We start from the raw sequence: 25345 nt of genomic DNA, 5'->3' as shown, positions 1-25345 counted from the left end.
ACCTGCTTGTCCCATCCATCCGTTTCAAGTTCATGGTCCCCAAAAGGATCAATTTTAGCTTGGTTCTTATTACCAGGGTGAGAGACACCACATGAAAATAACAATGCCCAATTTGGCCAACTTCAACCATCATTATTGGGGCACTGTATTATTGATCTTCTGAAAAATCTAGCAACGATTGATGCCCTCACAGGCAACCCTTAAGGTGAATATTTTAGAAGCCTCATGTCCGTGGCGAAGCTCTTTGTTTCTGACAAAGAGTCTTTAAGTATTCCTGTCACTAGGCAATCCTTCTTCTATCCATCGGTTAATATTTTTTTCATCTTAAACATTTGATATGGTATCAAAAAATCTATATATTTTTACACCTAAAAAAACATTGATAAATCTGTTAAAAGTTTAAATGATATTATATGTTTTATAAAAAAAATAACAAATTACGTTGCCTTTTCTTCTTTTTAAAGAGAATATCCATTAATAGGTATTTTTTTGTTTTTGAAAAAAAAAAGAAATTTTAGTGGAGGAACCAATGATAAGAAATTTTAGGGCGATATGATGTTTTCTAGTGACTCAACTTCATACAAATTGAAGAGAAATTTTGATTCAATCACCGAAATATAAGATGAAACAATAGACATTAATTATATTTTTGATTGGGGGTCAAAAGGGAGCAGTTGGTTCGGTGCCAGTGGACTACGCCATCAAAACGAATGAATCGGTCACAAAATAACCACACACGGGTCTCCCACCAACGTGTCGATCAAGACGGTGCCAGGTGGACGAATCATGATCTCCGATTCCAAAGCCTCCCTTATCACCCAAACAAACAGCAAATATAAAAAAAGAGAGAGAGAAAAAAAAAGGCTTCAAAAATAAAGCTACTCTCATCTTCTCCTCCTCTCTTTGCTATATGGCAATCCCCAGCATCTAAACAATGCTCTCTGTGAGGCCATGCCTCTCCTCCTTCCCCGCCCCCTCTCCTCTCCTCTCTCCTCACTTCTCTTCTTTCTTCTCCCTCTCGAGTATCAGGCCGCGCCGCATCCCCTCCTTTCGGCCCCTCTCCTCGCTCAAGGAGTCCAAGAAGGTCGCGCTCCGGAAGGCCACCAATGTCCCCCAGAACCTCAGATTCGATAACCGGAAGGGGAGGGACGACGGAAGCCTCTCGGATGATGGCGAGGGGGAGGTTGGCGGCGACGCCGCCCTGAAGGGGACCGTCCTCGCCGGGCTTCTCTTGGTTGGAGTCGTCGGGGGGTTCGGGACCGTGGGATACCTGTACAGAGATCAGATTAATGCTTTCCTTACTCAGTTCTCCGGTTTCATCGATGGTATGTTCTTTCCCTCTTTTTCTTTGGTGAATTTGATTGGATCCATGTGGTTGGTTCTGTGGAATTTGGTTCGTCTCTGCTGTTCATTTCGAAAGGTGTTATTTATTAGTGAACCGTTGGATATGATCTTCTGAATTCTCGGTTCAAGCTTGCTCTAAGTACTACTTGCTCTAGATCGTATGCTATATCTACTATCTGCTACTAGGTTGACTTGGTAAACAAATTTCAAGAAATCAAAAATGCCAAAGTTTTTTACAAGTCCAATTGCTCTGCGAATAATATTGTTGGGATTTGTATAGTGGTGATCTGTAGGTCAATATTGTGCAGCTCATTCTTTACCAATTCTTGTTCAAGAAGCCAAGGCCTTATATGTACACTATGCACATCTAACAAAAGACTCATGTTTCTTGGGTTAAATATGGCCAAACGTACAGGGCACTGTGACAATCTAATGCAATCTAGCGACATAAGTAATGCAGAAGAAACATGGCTTGTGTGTAGCCACCACTAGGAAAAAAATGTTGCATATATTAGGTTATCATTTCATTCATGAGGTGCTTTTTGCTAGGTCTGCTGAATTTATCAAGCCTTTGGTCTGACTCTGCAACACCGATGATAGCCACCACTAGAATTTTAGTATAAATTTATGTGATGCCAGAGGTAGAAATGTGTGCTTCATGTGATTTTTCTTTTTCACCCAACATTTTCTGCAACTTGCTTTTTTTTTCATCTGTTTGTGAAGTGTTTTGAGTTGCAACTAAGCACTTCCATGCTGTTTCTTTTAGAACCATTTGAACATTTTCTACATATATATGTGTATATTTGTTCTTGCTGAATATGCTTCTACATTTTGAACCTGTTTTAGAAATATCATACTGCAGTATCTGGTACTTCCAGATATATTAGCCATTCAAGATTTGTTTCAGAGAGCATAATTGTGGATTCTTGCTTACAAATGTTGAAACATTTCTAATGGTTTGTGTAACCAGGTTATGGGACTGCTGGATATGCTTTATTTATTCTTGTTTATGCTGGACTTGAGGTGAGATTAACTACTGATTTTTTCTCAGAAAAAAATCACTTACACAGGAAAAACAAGTCAATTTATTCTTGTTTATGCTTTATTTATTCTTGCTTACAAATGTTGAAACATTTCCTAGATTAACTGCTGTATGTTCCTAGACCTAAATTGACTTGGAACTCTGTGAAGAACTTTTAGTCTCCATTTTGGTTTTGAATAATTATTTCTCAGTCGCTAACTATGTTTATCAATGTCATTTTTATCCCATCTTCCTTTTCTATTTCAGCTAGGAAATCTAGCTTTAATCTAGGAGGGCTGATATCAGGTGTTGACATAGCAGAACAGGTTCTAATAATGAACCTTGATGGATAATAATCAGAAAAGCCACTCCCTTCTTACACCTAAATTGCATCTGAACTCCTTCAGGAACTTTAATGTCTATTTTGGTTTTAAAGAGTTACTTTCTAGTCATTAATGAAACTTGATGGATGATAGTTAAAAAAGCCACACCCTTCTTACACCTAAATTGATTCTGAACTCCTTCAGGAACTTTAATGTCTATTTTGGTTTTGAAAAGTTACTTTCTAGTCATTAACTATGTCAGCTTGGAAATTTAGCTTCAGTCTGTGAGGACTGATTTTGAGGTGTTGAGCTAGCAGAACCAATTCTAGTAATACTACTTGTTCGACAAGTTTTGAGGATGATAGTCCTTTATCTAAATAGGTCTTGCTGGACGTATACCTTAGTACCCTTTTTTTGATATTATTGTATAAACTCTCTTGGGAACTTTAGAAGCAGAGAACAAGGCAATATGCTTTTTTGGTACGAATCTTTGACGTCTTATTCTTTCATCCTTACTCTGAATCACTTTTGTTGTAGATTTTGGCAATTCCAGCAATCCCCTTAACCATGTCATCTGGACTTCTATTTGGGAGCTTGACTGGCACCATCATTGTCTCAATCAGTGGGACGGTAATTTTCTTTACTTCGATAATTTTTGTTCATGGTGATTTCTTGAAATAGAATCATTAACTGCAATTTCTCACCATCAATTCCTTGATTTTCTAGGTTGCTGCTGCTGTAGCCTTTCTTATTGCTAGGTATTTTGCACGGGAGCGCATTCTTAAATTGGTCGAAGGAAATAAGAAGTTTTTGGCAATTGATAAGGCAATTGGAGAAAATGGTTTTAGAGTTGTTACACTCCTTCGTTTGAGTCCTTTACTCCCATTTTCTCTAGGGAACTATTTATATGGCTTGACATCGGTGAAATTTGTTCCTTATGTGCTGGGAAGGTCAGTTGTGCATCTTTCTTCGTTTTGTGCTTGCATATGCTGGACTTTGCCCTGTGTTTCTATAAGCTGTTGACACAACATATTGTGAATTGTTTAAAATGAGAACTTAATCAGAGAGGAAGTAGAAGTATGTTGAAATCCTGAACATAGTTGATGACAAATTACTTTCAAACGAAATTTTTTTGGGATTCTTGTAACTGTGATATTTTTGTGTACACAAAAAGTGTCACCAGGTGGTATTTACTGCAGAATGAACTAAGGTTGCTGAACATGACGTACCAACTGCATTATGCTTTAATAACTAGGAAGCAGGAGTTTTCAAAACATTTTTTTCTTTTACTGAGCAACTTAATAACTATCTTCCTTTTCTATAGTTGGTTGGGAATGCTTCCAGGGACTTGGGCTTATGTTAGTGCTGGTGCATTTGGGCGAGCCATAATTGTGAGTTTTTTCCATGTTGCATGAATTTACAAACTTTCTTTGTGAAGTTTATGGTTTTACATAGATACCCTTTACTATATCATGTTTCAGGATCTACCAGAAGTTCTTTTATAAAGTATTGTTTTATTTATATGCTGACTTCTAATAGTTGCTCATAGGATATGATACTCTTCAAAATAATGCTCATGTCTGCTAGTGATATTTGTATTATATGACTGAGATAGGATGGCTTATTATTTACTTTCGAACTTTCATATAGAAGTTTTCTAGCGACAATTCACGGTTATGTCATGTGGAATATTAGCATTCATATGTTTGCATGCATGGGTTGTCATATTTTGATCAGTATGTTCCAGCTTGATGTGGATGTGCCATCCCAAACATGTGTCACCACACGTGAACATTTGCGAAAATAAAATTTTGCCTATATTGGTTGGCATAGGGTCGTGAGAGGGTCGAAGGGGTATCAACATGCCATGGTGGTGTGAAATGATAATTCTTGTTTGCATGTGCACTGAATATGAACAATCTAGCTGAATTGTCACCATTGAACTTCGTAACCTGTTAAGTCTCATTTTTTAGTTGTCTATTACCAATGTGCCATTGTTTATCCAGCTTGACTACAAGGGAAGCTGTTCCTGTCCTTTAACATGTGAAAATGCATGTTGTGCATTCGTTGGAGAGTTTTAACTCTATGAATGTGCAAGTCGTACACACTTGTGGTACTGGGCAACATTGACTTCTTGCCCAGACAAATAGTTTTTATACTTGTGGTACAGGACAACATTGACTTTGCAAGATTCCTGTTACTAAGCTCATGTAAAAATTGCATGTTGTACACTTACCTGGAGCAGCAGGCTTCTAGCTCTCTGAATGTGCAAGACTTGCATACCTGTGGTACAGCACAATGGTGACTCAACTTCTTTTAATACATAGTTAATTCAAGATCATGCTATTTAAGCTGTGACTAGGAATATTCTTCTATGATACTAATGGAAGTTTCACATTAACAAATTGCATTTGGCAATTAATGATTTTTATTTTTTCAATGTCACCTAATGCTTCCCAAGAAGATGGCTTATCTAACTTCTCATTTTGCAGCAAGAGGAGTCAGATGTGGGGTTGTTAGGGGGAAATGGTCAATTACTGACTCTTGGCATAGGGCTGTTATTTACAGCCCTTGCCGCAGCTTATGTTACTCGTCTTGCAAAGGTAACAACTCCATATCCTAGACCTTACTATGTACTACCTAGTCAGTCAAATGTTTTGAAACAAAATATGACGGCAAATTGCATTCCTTGTTTCTTTTCAGTGAGTGTGGTCTTAGCCTGCTTCTTGCCATAAAGAATTTTTATCTATATGCTCTAAATCTTATTGGAATCCATTTACAGCTTGGAGATTCATCTCTTTTATGAAATAGAGGATTCACATAACATTGTTCTAAGTATATGCGCAGCACTCCAATGTCCTGGAGATTAGGAATCATCTTGATATTTGCCATAAGTGTCATATCAATCGTCTAGTGATTAAAGAAAACACTGGGCTCGTAAATCATTGAGCATATTTATGGAATTTACATTATATATGCTTAAAAATGGTTCGCAATCCACGTATTCCATTCTTTGCTTTATCAGTTTTGGTTCAATTGCTACCTAAGTTCCATGTATGAAGTTGTCAACAAGCATCACACATTTGCAGAAAACATGAATTTTGGTTAGTACTTTATTGTCTTCTTATTAGAACGTTCATAGCTGAATCTTCATGTCTTGCACTGGTCCTGTACTGTGACTATCTTCTTTGCTATCTACACGCACTTGTGGATCAGTATCTTTTTGGGCAGTTCTCTGGTATGATTAGTGTAAATGGCATCTTCTCATACCTGGGAATTTATGTGAGGCAATGAGTAGCACATAACCAGACTATAAGAAGTACAATGCTCTAACAAAAGGTCATCTAGTTTATGCTTCATTCAAAACTAATTGGAAGATGAGTTGCCACTTCCAAGATCTTTGATGAAAATAAAGCTTGATGCTGATGTAGAGTGTGAACTACATTGGACGAACTATTATTACAATAAAAAATTGATAACTAATCATGTATATTTCGGCTTATGCCTTCTGTACCTTAAATTGTAAGGAAATGTATTGACGATTGACATTAACTCGCTTTGTGTTACTTTATGTTGCAGGATGCTGTAAAAGATATCGAATAGGATAACCATTTATTGGGCCCAAACACGCGGTAAATGGCAGCCCCCTGATACAGAATGTAATTTATATACTTTTAACACCTACATAGTGGCATCTTTTAGATGCAACTAAAATTCCAAAACAATGCAATAATTTTGAAAAGGCAGAATATGCAGGTAATGATTTTGCATGCAGGTCGATTATGCAACTTGTTTTTTTCATTTTCAAAAACTGCCCAATATATTCAGAACTTATCTGTGGATCAAATAGTCAAGAGCCATTGATATGTCAACCAGATCTGCAGATAACAACAAAACTGTTCACTGATTTGCTATCTGAGCTACAGATAGAGTGCATACTCTTCGGATGGTTTTGGCACTATCTTCACGCGTGCTGCTTTCTTCTTCCTCCTCCTTGTTCCATGGTAGACATATGCCCAGCGTGCCAGAATCTCTACCATCTCTATATTAACTCAAGTTGTTTGCAACTTCCTCTTCCTTTTTAGTGCTGGTTTTCATCTCAAATTGCTCTATATTGACAAGTCATTTGCATCATTTTGCATACTGTGATAGAAAAGACAAGTTTTGTGTGTGTTGGCTAATTCAGTTGGGTCTCTTTTCAGTTCCTCAATCTTTGTCTTCTCTTCTGCTTTGTTGTTCATTAAAATGGAGACGAGGGATCCATCAGGACCGAGTTTGTATGCCGCCAAGAACGGTATCTTAGTTCACAAAGATGAGCACAGGGAATGAGTTTGCCTTCGACATGTCTTCCTATCTCCTTTCATGAAATTGAATGAAAAGCCATGAATAAGTGGATACAATCTCATCTGTTCTTACACCAACATCTGATGTCTGTGCCTTGCTATCAGCACCTTCGACTTGATCCGACTACAACCTATTCTTCTGCTGGTTCTGCCATCAATCTCCTTCCTCTGCATCCTTCGAACTGCTCGTGGGGCAGCAGCACATTTTACCTGAATCTCTACAGCCGGTGGTGAATAAAGGGAGATTAAGCAACTCATTCTTTGATATCGCATCACTTTGGTATAATTGTCAACAATCCCTGACAAGCTTCTTCCTGCCATGAACTCCGTGGACGGGTTCAGTAGTTGCTCACCTTCTCCGGCCACAACGTCGTGGCCATGGCATAACTAGATTCCGATTATATACCATGATTCAACTGTAGCGACAATAAAAAGAGGGTGGTTGCTATCAAAGGTTCAAGTCACCAAGACAGTCTTGGGATGTAAGAACAGTAGGCGTTTCTTTTCTCAGTTTAGCACATAGAAGTACGAGAAACAATACGTTTAGAACATATTGTTCTAAACAATATGTTTAAAACAAGTCGCCAACTATGTCCCCTTATCAACAAGATTTCATGCAGTCACCTCTGCTAATGCAAATTCCGTAGAGATACATGAGGCTCTGATCGTATAACAACAATTTATTTTCTTATGGGAATTCTGCAGGAGGAATTACTTGAATAGTATGTAAAGCTTCTAAATGCTTCATCATCGTTTCGATAGCTTCTCACGAGCAATTTCGAAGATGACTCGAATGATGCTTTTAGATTCCTTCTCTTCTGGCAGCTTAAGTAAGCTTGCAATCTGAGAGAATTCCAGATGGGGAATTTGAGCCTTTCCCTTCCAATCTGCTTCCAGCTCTTCCTTGTGAAGCTTTGGTGGAGACAATGCCCACTGCATTGCCCATATAGCTAGAGGGCGCATGTATTGCAATGACCGGTACTGACCGTTTGGTGTCCATGCTTCAGGGGTCTGAAACGAGTACCTGTTAAAACATTTTCCCAGATTAGTAACAGAGGTTGGTGACAAAAGGTGCATAATTTGTAATGCTACAAAGCTTTCAATGATTTCTTTTTCTTTTCATGAGCAAAAGGGGAAATTTTGTGTATGATGCAGTATAAAGTAGAAAACCATTTCTTCTAATCATAAGAATGGGTGATGGTAACTTGCGGAGGTGAATTTTCAAAGACTAAGATTATTGTCATTAAGGAAAGAAAGGCTTCCAATCTTGACATCAACAAATACTGCTGCAAGTTATTATGCTAATTATGATGGCCCTGTTTACCAAATGCCACCACACAAAAGTGCAGAAATTTCTCCAGTCGAGCTACTGAACTTGCACATGTATATCATAATAACAAGTATTCTTCTTAAGTACAAGAATTCAGGGATAACATCTTCTAAATATTCTTACGTAACTCTGTTGTCCTGTTCTAATTGGCACAATCGACAAAGCTGGAGAGCAGCATTATGTAATTCTATAAAATAACTAGTCCTCTATGATGAGTCTTTATCAACCATCAGAAGAAATTTTAGCAATATTTGTTAATCCCCAAATAGTAGGGTTTTCACTTGTTGTGGTTGTTATTAGCAATTTTTCGTTAACCTGAAGCTGCACTACCCCACGATTTCCTACTCGAGGCATACTCTTAGCATATGCTATGAAGTCAAGAGAAAGTGTTTATGCAATTTAGTTAAAAAACCTTCTCTGATGTTAGCAGATACATAATTTAGAAGAACTAACACAGCAAACTAGTCAGTGCCATGCAAAACCAAACAACCTATCCATCAGGCAACACATGGATGAATATATGATTGGGCTGAGCTTGTTGTCTCCTATAATTGGAAGCTCATAAAAAGAGAAGGAAAGTTAGAAGGACTTAATTATTTACTAAACTATTAAACATGTCTTCTTCATGCTAAGTTAGTCTAGGTGTGTTTATTTCTCTCTCAAAGACAAACAAGACACAAGCTTAAATGACCTGATAATGGGACATGCTAAGGCCTATAGAAAGTGATTAAGCTCAACCAGAGCCCTATATTTGATACAAGCCAAATGTTGTTTGATGAACTACAGGTGTTATAGGGAAAGATTTTGGAGTATGCTTTGCTTTCTTGGAAAAAATCTTGGACTTAAAGAAACTGGAAATACCTGGATAAGTGCTATATAAACTTAAAACAGTCATATAAAACTTACCCGAGACCTTCGTGAGACCAGGCGGTTTCATGAATCCCTTCAGCTGTCTTAAATGCCGTTTCTGACATGCCTTCTTGGATCATTGCAGCCGCAACAGCATATGTCACTCCAGACCATATTTCATTTGCCTGAATTGCCGACGTGTCCATAGTTCCATCTGGTCTTATTCCATTAACTGCTCCGCACCTCCCTCCCTTCACCTTCAACACATTTAATTTATAGATCTTTTCAAATACACTTTGTGCCTTTTTCTCGTCAACAATTGGCTGAAGACCGCATGCTCTAGCATACCTGAAAGACAGTATTACAGATTATTTTTACCCTAGAGACCTTAAAAAAAAGTCATTTTCTTAAGATAAAGGAATAACAAGGGGTCTTACTGTGTTGATTATTTCGTTTGCGTTACTCAACCATATATATCAAAAATCAAGGTTCGTCGTACCGTGGTGTATCGCTCGGTACAGGTGGTATGTACTGATCCAATAAGTGATTGGTATGGGTAGTACATTGGTACGCCCTCATGTATTATGTGTTGGTATGCTCGATACGACGAACCATGTTAGAAATTAAAATCTTTCTTCGATGTTATTCTAATACCTTAGTTGCCTAAATTATTTCTATAAAGCTCAATCTGAACTTTAAACTATATAAGATGAACCTAATTGCAAATAAATCACAATCAATCTAATTTCTGACATATATTTCAAACTAGAGGCCATAAATAGGCTCACTAACAATGAGAAATAACTTAAATAACATCCTCTAAGATTTTTTTTTCTTTTATGTTACTTGTAAACTAGAAATTACTGAACTTTGAATGTGAAAAAAAGAAGGGTATAACAAGTTTATCAGAATTTACCATTGTCCAGCCAACTGATCAGCCAAAATAGTTGTGCTTGATATGCCACCACTGTTATCATAATTAAAATAGGAACCATTCCATAGTTGCTCATATACGATTTTTGCTTTCTGATACCGGTTCCAAAAATAATCCTCAGAAACTTTATCTCCAACCAGTTGTGCCATGGAAGAGGCAGCCTGCAAAGCAGCCACCCAAAGACCCCCGCTATATGCACTTACACCAACCACTGACCACATGTCATAAGTCTGATCAGGGAAACCTTCGTTTTCTATCATCCCATCTTTATCATTGTCAAACTGATCCATATAGGCCATTGCAATGTAGACAGATGGCCAAACAGCTTTTGCAAATGATCTATTGCCTGTTGCAACCACATCTCTGTAGACTTGCAAAACAAACTTGGGATTCAAGTCCTTCCACCTATTGATATCATGAAGGACATATGCATTTACTTGATTCCACGGGTCATTTAGTCCAAGATCATGAGGAACGGCACCAAGAATCTTTCTTGGAACCCGCTTTCCAGTGAGCATTTGGATCTTTTCAGGATCATGCATCAGTACAGCTGCTGCAAAATCTCTCTGAATGCTGAGTTCAAGTTTGGGAAACAGCATTATTAGGGCGAAGGATGAGTAGAAATGGACATCATAAGTGTTCCACATATGATACTCTATTCCTTCAAGATAAAGAAACTGACCAATGTTTTCCTCTCCTTCCTGAAGCAATGATGTACCAAATGCGGAATGTGATGTGATAGGAGACTGTAACTTCTTATTGATCAGTGACATGCTTGTCAGGATATTCGTGGCAGCATTGTTTTCTTGGATGTCATCATTCATTTCTTTACAACCTAAATTGGATATATCAAGAGAGAATTTTCTTTCTTCAATGCTTGCCAAACTCTCAACTGAGGGCAATCCATCTGTAGAAGTTCTTGTTATGATTAACTTTACCATGTCCAAATCATATTTTAAAATGGATATAGAATTTGATATCCAAGTTACCTGTCCATACTGTTCCCCCCGCATTTAGATAGTAGAGCTCATTAAAAAGGGTGACTGGGTACCTGAGTAGTGTTCTAAAAAGTTCATATTTCTTCTCGTAAGCTAACAAGATGGTCAACATTTGGGTCTAGAATATACCATGGAGGAAGCTTCCTGTCCTCCAAAATAGGTTTTTGCCAATCTTCAATCTGGGACTCCCAGTAGCAATAATCTAGATGAAAAATAGGAAGGGAACAGAATGTTAAATGGAAGATAAGAAAATCCAATATTAAAATAAAATGAATTCTAGTATAGTTGATGTGGTGATGGATGGTATTTTTTTCTTCTGTATTAGAATAGCATGTATAGAAGAGACTGCAGATCTTTTGTGCTTTCCTTCTCATGAAGCTTGAGTTTATATTCTCTTTTTTCTTTTTAATAAATTGATGGGGAAATAGACTGCAGAACCTAAGCTAGAAGAGCTGTCAGAAAATTTCCAAAAACAAATTGCCACAATTGTATAATTGAATTGCTGAAAGTGAGAATCAGACAAAGAAGGGACAATAGCAGAAGTTCTGATTTCATATCAGTGGCAAAAAACATTAAGCTAATTAGTAATTTTTTCCTAAGTGTCCAACTACCACTTCCTGAGTCTATTTTGTCAGACCTAATGCCGCATGAATCTATTTGGATAATACTAAGATAAGACATTCACATTTATCTAATTTTAAATAGTCCTAACTTACAACTTTCAAGCACCAATTCCACAGAAGTAGTAGCAGTAGCAAGGTGCATGTATATGAAACACCATACAGTTGATGTTCAGTAGTCATTAACTTCTATTAGCTGGTCTCCAAAAGTAAAAACTTGAGCAGGAGTTCATAAACTTTATCAGGGACCCAATATACCAAAATGAACTCATATGTGGCACCTTTGCATCGCAAGCATCTCATATTTCAAACTTACTAGTTATGGCATCATGAACAAGATTTGCTGCGGCAGTATCAGCATCAGTCCCATGGAACTTGGTATATCTCCTGTTATTAGATTCTCGTTAGGAAACTCGTTAGGTATTTAGTCATCTAGTTATGGATTGTCCAACTAACCTGTTATAAGTCCTGCCACTATGAAATTTTACTTTGGGGCATGCCCATGCCAAAGAAAATGTAACTGTACGAGTAGCTGCAGGAGGTACTGTGACTGTGGCTGCCACAGATGCTCCGATAGATGATCCTGGCTCTGATGGTGGAGTCATTCCATTGTTGTCAAGGCGGGAGAAGGATCCATACTATTCAATTTTAAAATATAATAGGTAACATTACCATTAGTTTGCATCTAGCTTCAGCATCAACTGATATCAACTAAGTTAACTCAATCAGCATTAACAATGAGCATTATGCATATCACAAACATACATGAACAGAAAGAAAGATAAAAATATTACACAAGATAATTTCTAATAAAAGCATAAAGTTTTGCTTCAGAATACATCATAAATGTAAATACAGGCTAAAAAATTAATTATAGGAATAACTGAACAACATAAGAAAGTATGACAGAGAGTCAGTCATGTAAAATGTTAGAAGAAAACAAAATCCTAAGTAATATATAGACATTAGAATTAGGGTATCGTCTTTTGTTTATCTGATATGTGTGAGTTTGATAGAGGTAGTCAGGAAATGGTGAACTAGTGAACTAAAATTAATAAGGAGTATTCTTTCTCTTTTGAGTAAAAGATTCCTCAAGTCGACTAAAATGGATTTCTAAAGATTTGCTAGACAACCTTGGAAAGATATCCTTGGTGATATTGAAGATCTAGAAACATCATAAGAGCCACATGTAGATAAATATGGAAGGGAACATATGTAAGAGTGGAATCAAATTAGAAACAGCAGGAGAAAGGTTTAGATGGAACGAAGAAACATCAGGAAGAAATCAAGTGTCAAATAAAAGTATAATTCCTAAAGTTTCCAACCTTTTTAAGTTCATCCCACATGTCCCTCGCTGTGAATCCCTTGTAATTCCCAGATATCAGAAAGCAAGGACATTCTGAGACACAAACTTCATCTGTCTCTTGAGCTGCTATGGCGAATGTTACTGGTATCTGCCAACTTGCAGTTCTGCATTATGTGCTTTCTTCAGAACATAGAATATGAATAAAATGAAATGCAAAGAACGAAATAGTTTTGAGCAAGTTATAAGATAAGCCAAAGCACGACTCATGATATTCAAAATACTATTGAAGTTATAGACAATTAATTATTGGAGTTCAAAACCTGAGGATACCTGTGATGTAGAAGCACACCATGCACACCATTCCGTACCCTAGCATATTAAAATAGTTCACATTTTTCGTGTAAGTAACATTGATAGAGAAAGAGATTCAAACAAATCGTAATCTAGACAGACATCCACCAGCTATAGACTCACATCATTTTGGAATTTGAATGATTACCAGAGAACTCAGATTTACCCCCTACAGAATTCTGCAAGACAAGAATAACCAGATGTTAAGCCCTTGTACCAGAGAAGGTATTTGAAGATAGGAAAGCTGGATAGCTTGGATCGTAGTTAAGTGCTAAAATTCTTAAGCATCACATCAGAGATGGACTTTGATGCAAACAAAAATGTTTATAGATGTTACTAGAAAGAACATCTGTGAGCATCAAATTTAGTTGATATTTGACTTACAGCCCATGTGAAAAGCAAAGTTACATCTGCAGAACTCTTCCCCGAATTCATTAGCTGGTAATCCATCAAGAAGCTTAAAATAATTAGATACACTACTGAAGGTGAATCTTAGTTTATGGCATACTGATTCGTATTCAAAATTTCCTACCGTGAATGTGAAAACTGCAACAGGGAAGCTGCTTTCTCGATAGTTGTGTGGGATAAATGGTGAAATCTGGCGGCATGTAATTTTAAGGTCCGGATCAGGTTCACCTACAAAGACAATGAAAACAAGACCAATGGGAAGCATGCCTCCTGTAGCATTGGTTTATTTATTTATTCCAATATCTACTTGCAGTGATTACCATCGTAAACAGTCCAGGACCTTGGATATAATGCATGGTAGGTGCCATTTTGTCCACTGAGATTCCAGTCCCAAGATTCTATTCCAGGACTAGTACTCCCTCTGCATGTTATGAAAAGCATTCTCGGTCATACAACACTTCTGAAACCATCATAGTATCATCTAATCAAGAATATCATAAAAAAACCAGAAATATATTATGTACAACAAGATCAATTAATTTTGGTAGGCCAACTATTTCTTACTTGAGAATTTCTGGTCTTGGAGATAATACAGTAGAATATTTCTTGCCATCAGAGCGTGAAATGAAAACCTATCAACAAATGTCATCACATTAGAGAGGTTAGTTGTATGCAATTCTGCTTATCTATCTGAAAAAATCAGGACATCTGGAGTCAGCTTTTACAAACAATGGCATATAACAAGAGAATTAATAGAGAACTTCCACTGATACAGAGATGTTCTTTGAATACTATGTATCTGAAGTAAATTCAGAATGGGACATAAAAACTGAACAAACAGACAGACATAATGGCCAAAAGTATCAATGAGGTGATTGTAAAGACTAAAATGCTTTACAGAGCCAAATAGACATCTCAAAAGACAAAAGTTCTATTGCTTGTTAGAGAACCAAAAGCTATCGTTTCAGGACAAGTTTATGACAGCATCAAACCAGGAAGCAGACAGAAGAGAACAAGATATTCAATTATGAGTTTAGTATTTGTTCAACTTACAGAGAACTGATTGGCCAGCACAGGATTCTCTTCACATTGTCCAGGGAATAGTTGCCAGCACTGAAAATAGCCTTTATAGCTTCTACCTATACTTCCAGCACTGAAAGGTGAAAGCTTTAACCATGAGAAGTGATATGAAACATTTCAAATTTCTGAAAATACAATTTCTATCTGTCAAACACATCCAAAATCCATTATGGTATCAAACACAGAAAGATGCACGAAAGCAAACACATCCAAAATCCATTATGGTACCAAACACAGAAAGATTTGGCTCAGGAACTTAAATAAGGACTGCCTCTTACCACTCAAATCTCTTTTTGGGGTCACATTAACAATAAGCATTGCAAAGTACTTTTCAAGACTCAACTTTGTATGACTGTTTAAACAAAATTAACACTGGTTACAAGTTTATATTGCACTATCTACATTGCTATCAGAAAAATAAAAAAACAAGAAAAATAAAGAGTGAAATTGTGGACTTCTTTTATCATGAGTTCATGATCAATGAAAGGTATGCAAGATCAATTTAGTAATATCCTACTAAACTCCAAACATATTAATTCAATAGTGCAATGTGTAAACAAATGACAGTTTTTGATTGGTGATATCTATCAGTTACATGTGGATCTGACAGGCATCCAGTTCTATTTGTTTTAGTCTAGATGCAACAAACTCAAAAGTGTTAGTGAATGAATTGCCCTTTAGCAAACAATGAAAGAGACCTTTTCTAAACTTAAGCAGAAATTTTTTTAACTGAGGTAATGAAGAAGTCCTACCCCATGCCACCTAAAGGAACTCCACGAGAAGAGACATCCATCCATTTTCTGAAAGGATTATAGATTGCACACTGCGAAAGGGCAACAAAATGATAACACTTGTAACACTGAAGTTTGGAACAGAAACTAATCTAAAGTAACAAAATCCATTGTTGGTAGATGTGTAGCTTACCAGTCCTTTTGCAGTTTCCTCTATAAAGTAGCGGCACAATCGATAACCCATATAAATCTGCAACATATTCATACTATAAATCAGTTCCAAGACAAACTCAACATTTATACAGTCACAAGGTATATTAAGTACTCGAGTTTTTGTTAAAATGTCACCCATGCAATATCTAGAATTTTGCAGTAATAAAATAAAATGTCATTACTTTCTGCCATGAGTGCTAATTCATGTGATCATCAGTCTCATTCTTAACCATGCATGCTGGCCTGAACCAATGCATAATGGGAGATATAATATTGATTAAGGAAATTCCAGCAAAACCAGATGAATAGTGCAGAAAAAAAAGAAGCAAAAGTGAGATCCAATCACTAGTTGGAACAGCCATGAAAATTGCTTTCACTATGCCAATATAATACACACTCAAATACAAAAGGATCAATGTACAAAGCAGAACATATTGGCATAAGAAACTTGATGGTTCAAGCCAGTAGAGGCCACCGCACTGTCACGGACAAAATTATAAACAAGATATTTGATGTAATACTTATGTATGTCCATGTCTTTTGATTTGTTCATGCTTTGCACAGCATGTAGAGGGACGATCGAAGGCTTAATAACCCCATTTTAGTTGGGTTTGGTGGCCATTGTAAGCTTGTAAATAAAGGTTGTATCATGTGGACACTTGTAAGAGATATTTGGTCTGTAGTGGACCGTTTTGACCCTTTGTTGTGCAACCATTTAGAGCTTGTAAAGTCCGTTTGTAATTTGCATTGGCTATGAAGTGTTTTCTGAAATGTTTGCTTGTGGATCCTGAGTGAGACGCTTTCTATAACGTATTTTCTCTTTTGTAGGTCCTAAGGGACCATGGGAGGTTTCGGGGAGGCTAACCTTTGCGGACGGACACGCAAGAGTGCCACACGATTTAGGAAAACCAACTAAGTCCGTGACAGATGGTATCAGAGCGGGACAAGCACTCATAGAAACACTTGGCATGCAAATGTGGGGGACTTGGCGGGGTTGCGTTGAGGGTAGCCAGCACGTGCAACCGTTTTAGGGAAAATGGGCATGGGGATGTAGGAAAAAGGAGTCGCTCAGAGGAGCGGGCATCTGAGATTGATATTTAGATGAATGGCTAACCCTTCGTGCAAGAGGCACCACGAGGACAAGTAAGCTGGGAAGAATGTATAGCGCATGAAGGCTGGGATGGCTGAGTTCGAGCTACGGCTCGACGTTGACAACTATACTTGATGGTACTTAAGGCAAGCAAGGCGCTTGGTAAAAGATAAGATCATGCAAGGTGGAATGGGTTTCTCAGCGACCGAAAGAGTTGTGCAAAGCTCATAGAGATAAGGGGAATTGCTAACTCGAAAAATTCGGTACTCGTGCAAGGGCTTGTATGCGGACGATAGAATGTTCGTGGCCATCCCAAGGTGACCGAAACTCGGCGCCATGGAGCATTGAAACTTTCTCTTCGGCATGGGAAGGATACGTTCGTAGGAGGCTGAAGTGTGCAACGAGTTTAGCATGTTGCTAGGCCTTGAGTGGTGCAGTGGGATCTGTATTGACATGGAGTTGCAATCTAGCAAATGCGTTTGCAGGAGGTAGAACAATGCACAGTTTGTTCAGCAAGTCGACGTAGTCCAAGGGGATGGTGTTCGAAACTTTCAAAGTGAAGGAAGCAAAAAGAGAAGTTGCTCCAACGGGACAAATATCCAGGAGGGATAGATTCCGGTTCTCTTGGAGAGAGAATCATGTGCAATAAACCGCACATATTGAGGAGTACCTCAAAAACAACAACTCCATGATGCTCAACGGACCGAGCGAACGACGAGGAGTCATCGCATGATCTCGCTTAAGATAATGCATCAGGGAATACATTATGAGATCAAGTGGGGGAGCGATCCAAGATAACACAAATGAAGGCACAATTGGAGTCGATATAGAGATCGGACTCAACGAAGGGCTGACATGGAATGGTCGGCGCGAGGGCTACCATCAACTCAATGCAAAACGAGGAGCAGAACAACTTGGGTGTAACTTGGTGAAGTACCCAAGCCGCATGAAGGGAGCTGACATAGAAGATGGAATATGGAGTGAAAGCATAGAGCTTTCCTTGGACAGTGGTCGAGGACATGAACTCTTGCAGAGGCAAGAACGGGATCATGTCGTTCCATGGGTCCTTCATTCTGATGGAGCGGGCTCATCCTGCATGGTGCCAAAGACGAAAGGAGCTTCAAGGCACATGCACCTTACCTCAGAGAAGCATTTGACGAAGGAATTAAGGTGACTCAACTTGCGAAGGCGAAGTTGGGTTTAAAAGGCCTTGGCACGGGACAAGAGGACGCGGAGGCGGGTACTCTTGAAGAATATGTCACAGTGCTGTCATTCAAATTGCCATGAAGGAAGCAGTGCGCTGCGAAGATTATGCTGGTAGGGATAGAGGCCTAGGATCCAGACATTGGTACACCAATTTTAGCAAAGTCGGTGGACTTCGGGAGCTACTAGGCGACAGACGGTCCTAGAGCTGTGTTTCGTCTGAGTGTGACCCGAGAGCAGGCGGACGAAGGTCGATTGCCAAAGGAGCGAACAAGGATCAACACAACTCAGCCAACCCCACACTAGAGTTAGAGTCATTGGCGAGTTGAAGCAGCATAGCGGATCAAAAGTTCGACTACTCAACAATAGCACCAGAGAGCAGCTGGGAGCCCAGAGGTGCATTGTAGCTGGAATAGAAGATTGAAGACTCAACGAAGGTGATGAGTTACAGTATCGACGAAGGCTTCAACGAGGACATCGAAGGAATAAGTGGGGGAGAATGTCACAGACAAAATTCTAAACAGGATGTTTGATGTAATTTTATGTATGTCCGTGTCTTTTGGTTTGTTCATGCTTTGCACAGCATGTAGAGGGACGGTCAGAGGCTTAATAACCTCATTTTAGTTGGGTTTGGTGGCCGTTGTAGGCTTGTAAATAAAAGTTGTGTCATGTGGACACTTGTAAGAGATATTCGGTCTGTAGTGGACCATTTTGACCATTTGTTGTGCAACCGTTCAGAGCTTGAAAAGTCCGTTTGTAATTTGCATTGGCTATAAAGTGTTTTTGGAAATGTTTGCTTGTGGATCCCGAATGAGGTGCTTTCTCTAACCCATTTTCTCTTTTATAGGTCCTGAGGGACCATGAGAGGTTTCGGGGAGACTGACCTTTGCGGACGGACATGCAAGGGTGCTGCATGACTTAGGCAAAATCAGCTAAGTTCGTGACAGCACCCTTACGAATCCTAAGATGATACATATCCATGTAACTATCTTTTTGTTTTAAATGCGAACAAGATCATATATTTGGTTGCCATTTCAGGTTTGACAAACTATCCAACTTCCTTTCACAAGAAGTTTGACAATTATGTTATATGGAAGAAAAGATGCTATGACCACTTTGCATTGGATCCCATATTTTTTTTCTTATTTCATTCATCCAAAACCAAGGAGATGGCACAATGTATTATTTAACCATTACCTTTCCACCTGATTTAGCTCAGGACCCTTCCAAACGACGACAACCAATTTTTTTTTATTTTAAGAATAACAACAACAGAATCAAATACCTGTCACAATAATGCATAAAAATAATGTCATTCATGTTTAAATGTCTTGAACCCTACTATATCTCTAGCTGTTATTCCTGACTGCTAAGTCTTAATGTTTTAATGTCTTGACCCCTGCTAGAGTTCTGGTAATTATTCATGTCTGCTAAGGATGATAGAACTGGGAAATTGGCAACCTAATGTGCTGATTAATACCTGAAAGCCTTGTACCAATATACAAGCGCATGATCCTTTTCCGTATTCTGAGAATCAGGATCCTGATGTTTGTGCAACTCAAATGATTATCAAGCTTCTGTTGTTTGTCTTCTAGATTATACTAAATTACATGTTCAGTTTTTGTTTGAGGCTAAAATTGTTTTGAAATCTTCATGTGAGAAATCTAGATAATTGTTGTATTGAATGTTAAATTGGCATCTTATATCTTTTGCATTTTAGAATCTTGCTATGGTAATGCTTACTTTTTTTTCCATAAATACCTTAAGATTTCGGTATAGGTAAAAAGAACTGTATCAATTGTCTTAGGCTTTTCTTTATTACATATACTCAGAAAGTTATATTAAACACAAGCCTTATCCTTCTCATATACTTCAACATATTCAGCAAATGCTAATCAGTCAGCATCATTAGTATGTTGAACATAGTATAACAAATACAACCAAGAACTACAATTTCAACTAGACTGGTCCACACTAACCAGTATTTTGACACCCCAGTTTAGTCCAATATTGGAAGTGGAAGAAGACAAATCAAAGCCAAACTAGTATGGGATATACTGAAGGGTTCAAGTAGGAAAGGGCTTTTAACATTGTCCTGATGTGAAGCATCTATTGTGCAGAGCCTCATGTGCACCATACTAGAATTTAATTATCCTACACGAGTACGTTGAGCCCTTATGATATATCGATTTAATCCTATATTGGAAGTGGAAAAAGACTTAAATTGACTTATAAAGACTAGATGAGTCTATTATAAACTATTGAGCTCAAGCATTTGGGGTCAGTAGTTCACACTCAATAAGTTAATGGATCCATTATCCCATAATGTTAGGTTGTGATAAATATTACTTGTCCAACCATGAGCTAACATGCAGTTCAGGCAATATTGCCAATTCGTTTTCATATTGGGCCATCTGGCATGCTTATTATACCATGGTGCTGCCTAATATTGCTATCAATATCGAGCTGTATCGGATGGTAAGTTTATCATTTGATGCGAGTGCTCTTCCCACTCTTTTCTCCTTTTCTTGCTTGATTTTTGCTTTCTTCTTCTTTCTTATCCATCGGTTGATTTAGCACTATACAGTGTAGATGGTAACTAATAATGCAGTCTAGTTAGGCTTAACTAAATATGCATTGCGTCTAAATCATCAAAAGTAGTAGCAGCACATAGAGGAATATCAGCAATGAAATGATTCTGAAAATTCTTAGAGAGAATGGCATTAATCTGAACTTGACACATACCATTCCAAAGTCATTTAACTTGATAAAATTAAACTCAGATTTTCTTTTCTCCTCATCAGCAAGATTTCTGTGCCAAGTTAGAGGAGGAGGTTGCCAACATTCAACCTTAGCCTGAAAGAAAATGATTAAAGTAAAAAATAAAACTCTTAAACACAATCTTAAGAAATTGTGTTTTACAAGAAAAAGTAACTTCCAGAATTATGTCTCAGCATAAATTACATGTTTGTGGTCAGTCTTAATATCTTATGTCACCTAAGAAGCAATTTTGCAATTTAAACTAAATGTTCTTTTGAATACAGTGAATCACTAATTGAATAACAAGAAATTGTTTACATCCTATATAGCATAAGATCACTTTGGGCCTCCCTGCCCAGCTAATATGGAGAGCAAGATGCAAATAGATGAAGAAAATTTTTGTAGTCGTTTGGTCTTGAAATTGATGCATCCAGTATTTGAGATCTATCAATGGAATTGCCATTGTTTACCAAAAATGTTCTATACAGTAGATGATAACATCTCACACCATGTAGAGCATTTTTTTTCATGCATCTCAAAGGTGAATCAATTAAGTTATAGAATACATAGTGTTTGGATCCACCGGAAGGATTGAGGATAGTGGAGGTACTGAACTTATCCAGAGTTTTGTTCTTGTTGGATGCTCAATAAGTTATTAATTTCACAAAGGAACCACTGTTGTTCCTTGGTTTTTAGAAGCTATTGTATCTAATATTAGATCCCTGTTCTGTAGGTTATTGGTGGTAAACATTTGTCATTTGCCTATAGAGTACAACAGTGTGCTCATAGGCTTGCCTCTTTTGGTCAGGCACGATGTTCATCCATTTTTTTGTAACTTTACTGCTCAGTTCTTGATTACTTAGTAATGAAAGTTTCTTCCTTTCAAAATTGAAGTTATAGAATACATATGTACTTTGAATACATTTCAAACACTAGTATTAATGTTTTCCTCTTTGCTATGTTAAATTAAATAGAATCCAGGGAAGCACACAAGTGAGCAATATAGAAATGAGAGGAATAGAGAAATGACCAATTTTAAGAAACTTATAATTTGAATTAGCTATAGAAAAAAGTGAACAGAGTTCAATTACATCCCCTTGACAAAGTCAAATAATATGTAGATCTAAATCCTATTTAACAAAAACAACTCAGGATGGATCAAAAAGCTAAATCCATGAATGTTCAACAGGTTAAGCGTCTATAGAAGGGTTGCTGTTGGTGCAAATCGGGGATTCACTCACCTACAAATTGAAACTGATTCCTCAATAATATATGACATCTTTACCAAAGATGATGTTCCACCTTGGCGTTTGTGGATCATTAGACAACATATCAAAGCACTTCTTCAACGACTTCATACAATTTCTTACACAGTTATAGAGAATGTAATCAGGCAGCCAGTTGGTTTGCCAATGATGCTAGAGTTAGTCGTTTATCACTATTCTGGAGGACAATTATCCCACTGATTTGTCATTTGTATTTGTCAAATGACCTTGACAGGTCATTCTATAGAACCTTAAAGCAGTAATTTAATTTCTTTATTAAAAAAAAGATTAAGCATCTATCCTATTTACTAAAAACAACTAAGGATGGATCAAAAAGCTAAATCCATCAACATCCACTATTATTTGAGCACCTGAATATGACAAAAAAAGACATGGTAAGGAGATCCATGATATTTTCGTCACAGTAACAATGGTCAAATTGCATTGTAAGTACTCATCTCTTTCTTTTTGGCAACAAGTCTGCTACTCTGAGACAGTTAATCTGAGACAAGTTCATCTTGAACAGGCACTTTTTCCATGGTACTCTTCCAAGGGCCAGAACAGAGCATGTTAGATGGAATGTATTTATGAACTTGGTACCATATGAACCAGAAAAAGAGCAAAAAATATATAAGAAAGATTCTTAAGGACAATTATCAAGATCCAATCATAACCAAGTAAAAGAAAATGGAAATTACTTCCACAAATAAAATTCATAATAGAATATGTATTAGAACAAGTTAAATCCACATACCGTGCATTCTGCCATGGTACCAGAAAAATTGGCTGGAAAATTCTCTCCTTTGTTAAATCTGTTTGCAGAATTCTACAACCTTAGCAAGTTTGATTCCTTGGCAAAAACATGTACAAGTTCAGCATTCATGTCACATTTTGAGATAGTAAGTCCATGCAAGGCAGAAAAGTAAAGTTAATATGGTGCATGTTGAATAAAACTTGACTTCAGTATACATCAAAAACATTATAGAAGGATGTTAATAACAGAGAACCGAGTCTCTTTCCAGTGTCCTTCGCCTGGTCATAATATACAAAGCATCCTAAGACTTCAAGAACATTTAAAGTCAAGATGATCATATATGTTGCCATCGACGATATATATATGTTGCCATCGACAATCACAAAGTCTAATACAGTGTGCTTTGACCAGTAGAGCTTAGACTGAGCTCAAACAACGGGCTAAAAAAATAAGACCGTCAAATGAGCCTATTGATGAAATGATACTGCAGAAAGCTAAATTTAAAGAGCAAGTCCTGCTTCCTAGTAATTGAATCGGGCAAGCTGTTTCCTCCCCTGCTTATTGAAACATGAATTCATGGCGAAGTAAAGCAGAAGACGCTCGAATTCATGGAAAGGATCAAAGAAGGGACTCTACAGCCATGTAATAGGATCTTATTAGTTGTGGAAGATTCGTAAAGATCTTTTTACTTGGGGGAAAAAGACATCCTCCTGACGCGAACCCTTTCCATCAAGAAAGAGTTCTTCTTCCCCTGACAAAATCCTTTCTTTAGCGAAAAGAAGAACGACGCACACATCCGAGATCAAGAACTGAGATCAGAACAAAAGATTCGTGCCTCGAGAGAGGATCTCCAACGTACGAAAAAGTAGTCATGATTCGAGAACTGAATGATGGGGGAGGAAAAAGAATAACTCACAGTGGAGCAGGAGGGAGCACCCGAGCAAGAGGCCCCGTGATGGCAGTAACCGCTGAGAACGTCTACTTTATTTGTGGTCGCTTTATCCCTGGAAATACAGTGCAGGCGCAAAAAAAAGCAATTCATGTCAACGTTGAGAAGTCTATGCTCGACCAAACCGAGGGTAAATAATGGGATAAAGACATCAAAGGATATGAAATATCTGACGGGACGAGAGGGATCAGCAAGAGGCGGAGGATCCACCAACGTCAACAGCCGCTCCAAATTCTTTCGATGGAAGGATTAGTAGGTTACGGATGAGATATAAATTGAGTTAGCTAAAAAATCGGATTACAAAATACAAAACAAATATAAACGATTTAACGAAGTTTGGATTACGGCATAAACGTCGTTCCAACATTCACGAGATAAGAAACTCCCGACGAAGAACTTGAATTGTTCGGTAATGGGGGAGTCGCAGCAACACGATAACGACTCGTCCAGAGAAAAATATAGAATTACCCTGTTGACCAAAGTGAGCAGTGGATCAGAGTTGACCAGTCAATGAGCGCAATGGCCGACCGACGATGGAGATCAGCGACCGGACTTGTCGTCGAGGAACGACTTTGGTCGGATTTCCATGGAGCAATGGGAAATCCCTCCTCTTCACCGTCTTCCTCCCTCGCTTCTCTCTATCTTCCGTCGTTCCCCCAAAGCTCCATTTCTAGGAGGGGCAAGGAAATGCGGAGGGCTCGTTGCCCGCAACCGGAAAGGTACGGCTGCACGTGGGATGTCTGCGGCGATGAAGACCGCAGCGGGGAGCATCGTGGCCGGTGACACGAGTGCAGGGGCGTGAGCAACAGCGGGGGCTGCGTGATGAGGTCTCGCGAGTAAATTCCGTTACGTGAGGCTTTCTTTTTTATTATTTTTTTTTTTCAAAAATAATAACTTAAAAGAATTCAGAATTATGCAAAAACATCTCTAGATTTGATTACGTGTCATCATAATAACGACTTGATGAATTTATGTGGCGAATATTTTATTAGCTAAGAGTGGATTGAGTCATTGGACGACCGTTTGTTAGATTGTGGATGCAGGTCGACGTCTCCGGCTGGGTTTGGAGAGTTGGCCGCCACGGTGGGTGGGGGCAGCCTTTAACCAAGAAAGAGATGATGGCGACAGTAAAGCAAGATGAGGTTTTGGGGGGTCGCATATGCACCGAGTAGGCATGAGAATATTGCGAGAACATTTTGAATCTAAGCATTGGAATTTACAACGACCTGAGAAGCAAGTGTTTCTAATTGATTCGAATTAATGTTGTTTATGGGAGAAATCTATGTATTCATGCTGATATGATAACGTGAATGGATAAAAAAGAAAGTGGTAAATTAGTCTCCCGAGGAGGCAGAGAACACATGAGATGCGTCAGAGTCATCATATGTCGCTATTAAATTGAGAATATGAGGCTGTCTTGTAACATTATGGATGGAGGAGTTGCTAAATTCCAAAGTTGTCCGGTTGGTGTCG

The 25345-nt window shown here is 38.1% G+C and overlaps 2 protein-coding genes across 9 annotated transcripts; one reads left to right on the top strand and one right to left on the bottom strand.

Annotated features, from left to right (window-relative positions):
* Positions 1-874: 874 nt before the first annotated feature.
* On the top strand, positions 875-6462 carry LOC135676478 (uncharacterized). The gene is made up of 7 exons (XM_065187708.1): positions 875-1325; positions 2315-2367; positions 3226-3318; positions 3415-3638; positions 4013-4079; positions 5181-5291; positions 6268-6462. Exons 1-7 carry the CDS (start codon positions 935-937, stop codon positions 6289-6291), a joined length of 963 nt encoding a protein of 320 aa, XP_065043780.1. The 5' UTR covers positions 875-934; the 3' UTR covers positions 6292-6462.
* Positions 6463-7512: 1050 nt separating this feature from the next.
* LOC135584290 (uncharacterized) lies at positions 7513-24617 on the bottom strand. Of its 8 annotated transcripts, none has more exons than XM_065187701.1 (22): positions 24341-24617; positions 24023-24106; positions 23840-23927; positions 22924-23019; positions 20890-21000; positions 15832-15888; positions 15660-15730; positions 14881-14980; positions 14392-14459; positions 14148-14248; positions 13952-14055; positions 13804-13857; positions 13543-13598; positions 13399-13437; positions 13088-13232; positions 12219-12400; positions 12079-12149; positions 11272-11344; positions 11134-11195; positions 10127-11051; positions 9268-9558; positions 7513-8055 (listed from the first exon to the last, which is right to left on the bottom strand). In XM_065187701.1, exons 4-22 carry the CDS (start codon positions 22936-22938, stop codon positions 7779-7781), a joined length of 2802 nt encoding a protein of 933 aa, XP_065043773.1. In that variant the 5' UTR covers positions 22939-23019; positions 23840-23927; positions 24023-24106; positions 24341-24617; the 3' UTR covers positions 7513-7778. The 8 variants fall into 8 exon arrangements, with proteins under 8 accessions (XP_065043773.1, XP_065043779.1, XP_065043770.1 ...); XM_065187707.1 differs by having other exon boundaries at positions 22924-22981; XM_065187698.1 differs by having other exon boundaries at positions 24047-24106.
* Between the last annotated feature and the right edge of the window lie 728 nt (positions 24618-25345).

The sequence above is a fragment of the Musa acuminata genome, chromosome BXJ1-6 (genome assembly GCF_036884655.1).
Source record: "Musa acuminata AAA Group cultivar baxijiao chromosome BXJ1-6, Cavendish_Baxijiao_AAA, whole genome shotgun sequence".
NCBI classification, from domain to species: Eukaryota; Viridiplantae; Streptophyta; class Magnoliopsida; order Zingiberales; family Musaceae; genus Musa; species Musa acuminata.
The sequence above is the reverse complement of the archived record's forward strand: the minus strand, read 5'-3'. Positions and strand labels throughout refer to the sequence as shown.

Excerpts from the sequence above, each read along its gene's own strand:
- LOC135676478 (XM_065187708.1), top strand. The coding sequence starts at position 935 with ATGCTCTCTGTGAGGCCATGCCTCTCCTCCTTCCCCGCCCCCTCTCCT. Across the intron at positions 1,326-2,314 it reads GTTCTCCGGTTTCATCGATG|GTTATGGGACTGCTGGATAT; the intron begins GTATGTTCTTTC and ends TTGTGTAACCAG. Across the intron at positions 4,080-5,180 it reads CATTTGGGCGAGCCATAATT|CAAGAGGAGTCAGATGTGGG; the intron begins GTGAGTTTTTTC and ends CTCATTTTGCAG.
- LOC135584290 (XM_065187701.1), bottom strand. Across the intron at positions 14,460-14,880 it reads TGCTGGCCAATCAGTTCTCT|GTTTTCATTTCACGCTCTGA; the intron begins GTAAGTTGAACA and ends ATTTGTTGATAG. Across the intron at positions 14,056-14,147 it reads GTCCTGGACTGTTTACGATG|GTGAACCTGATCCGGACCTT; the intron begins GTAATCACTGCA and ends TTGTCTTTGTAG.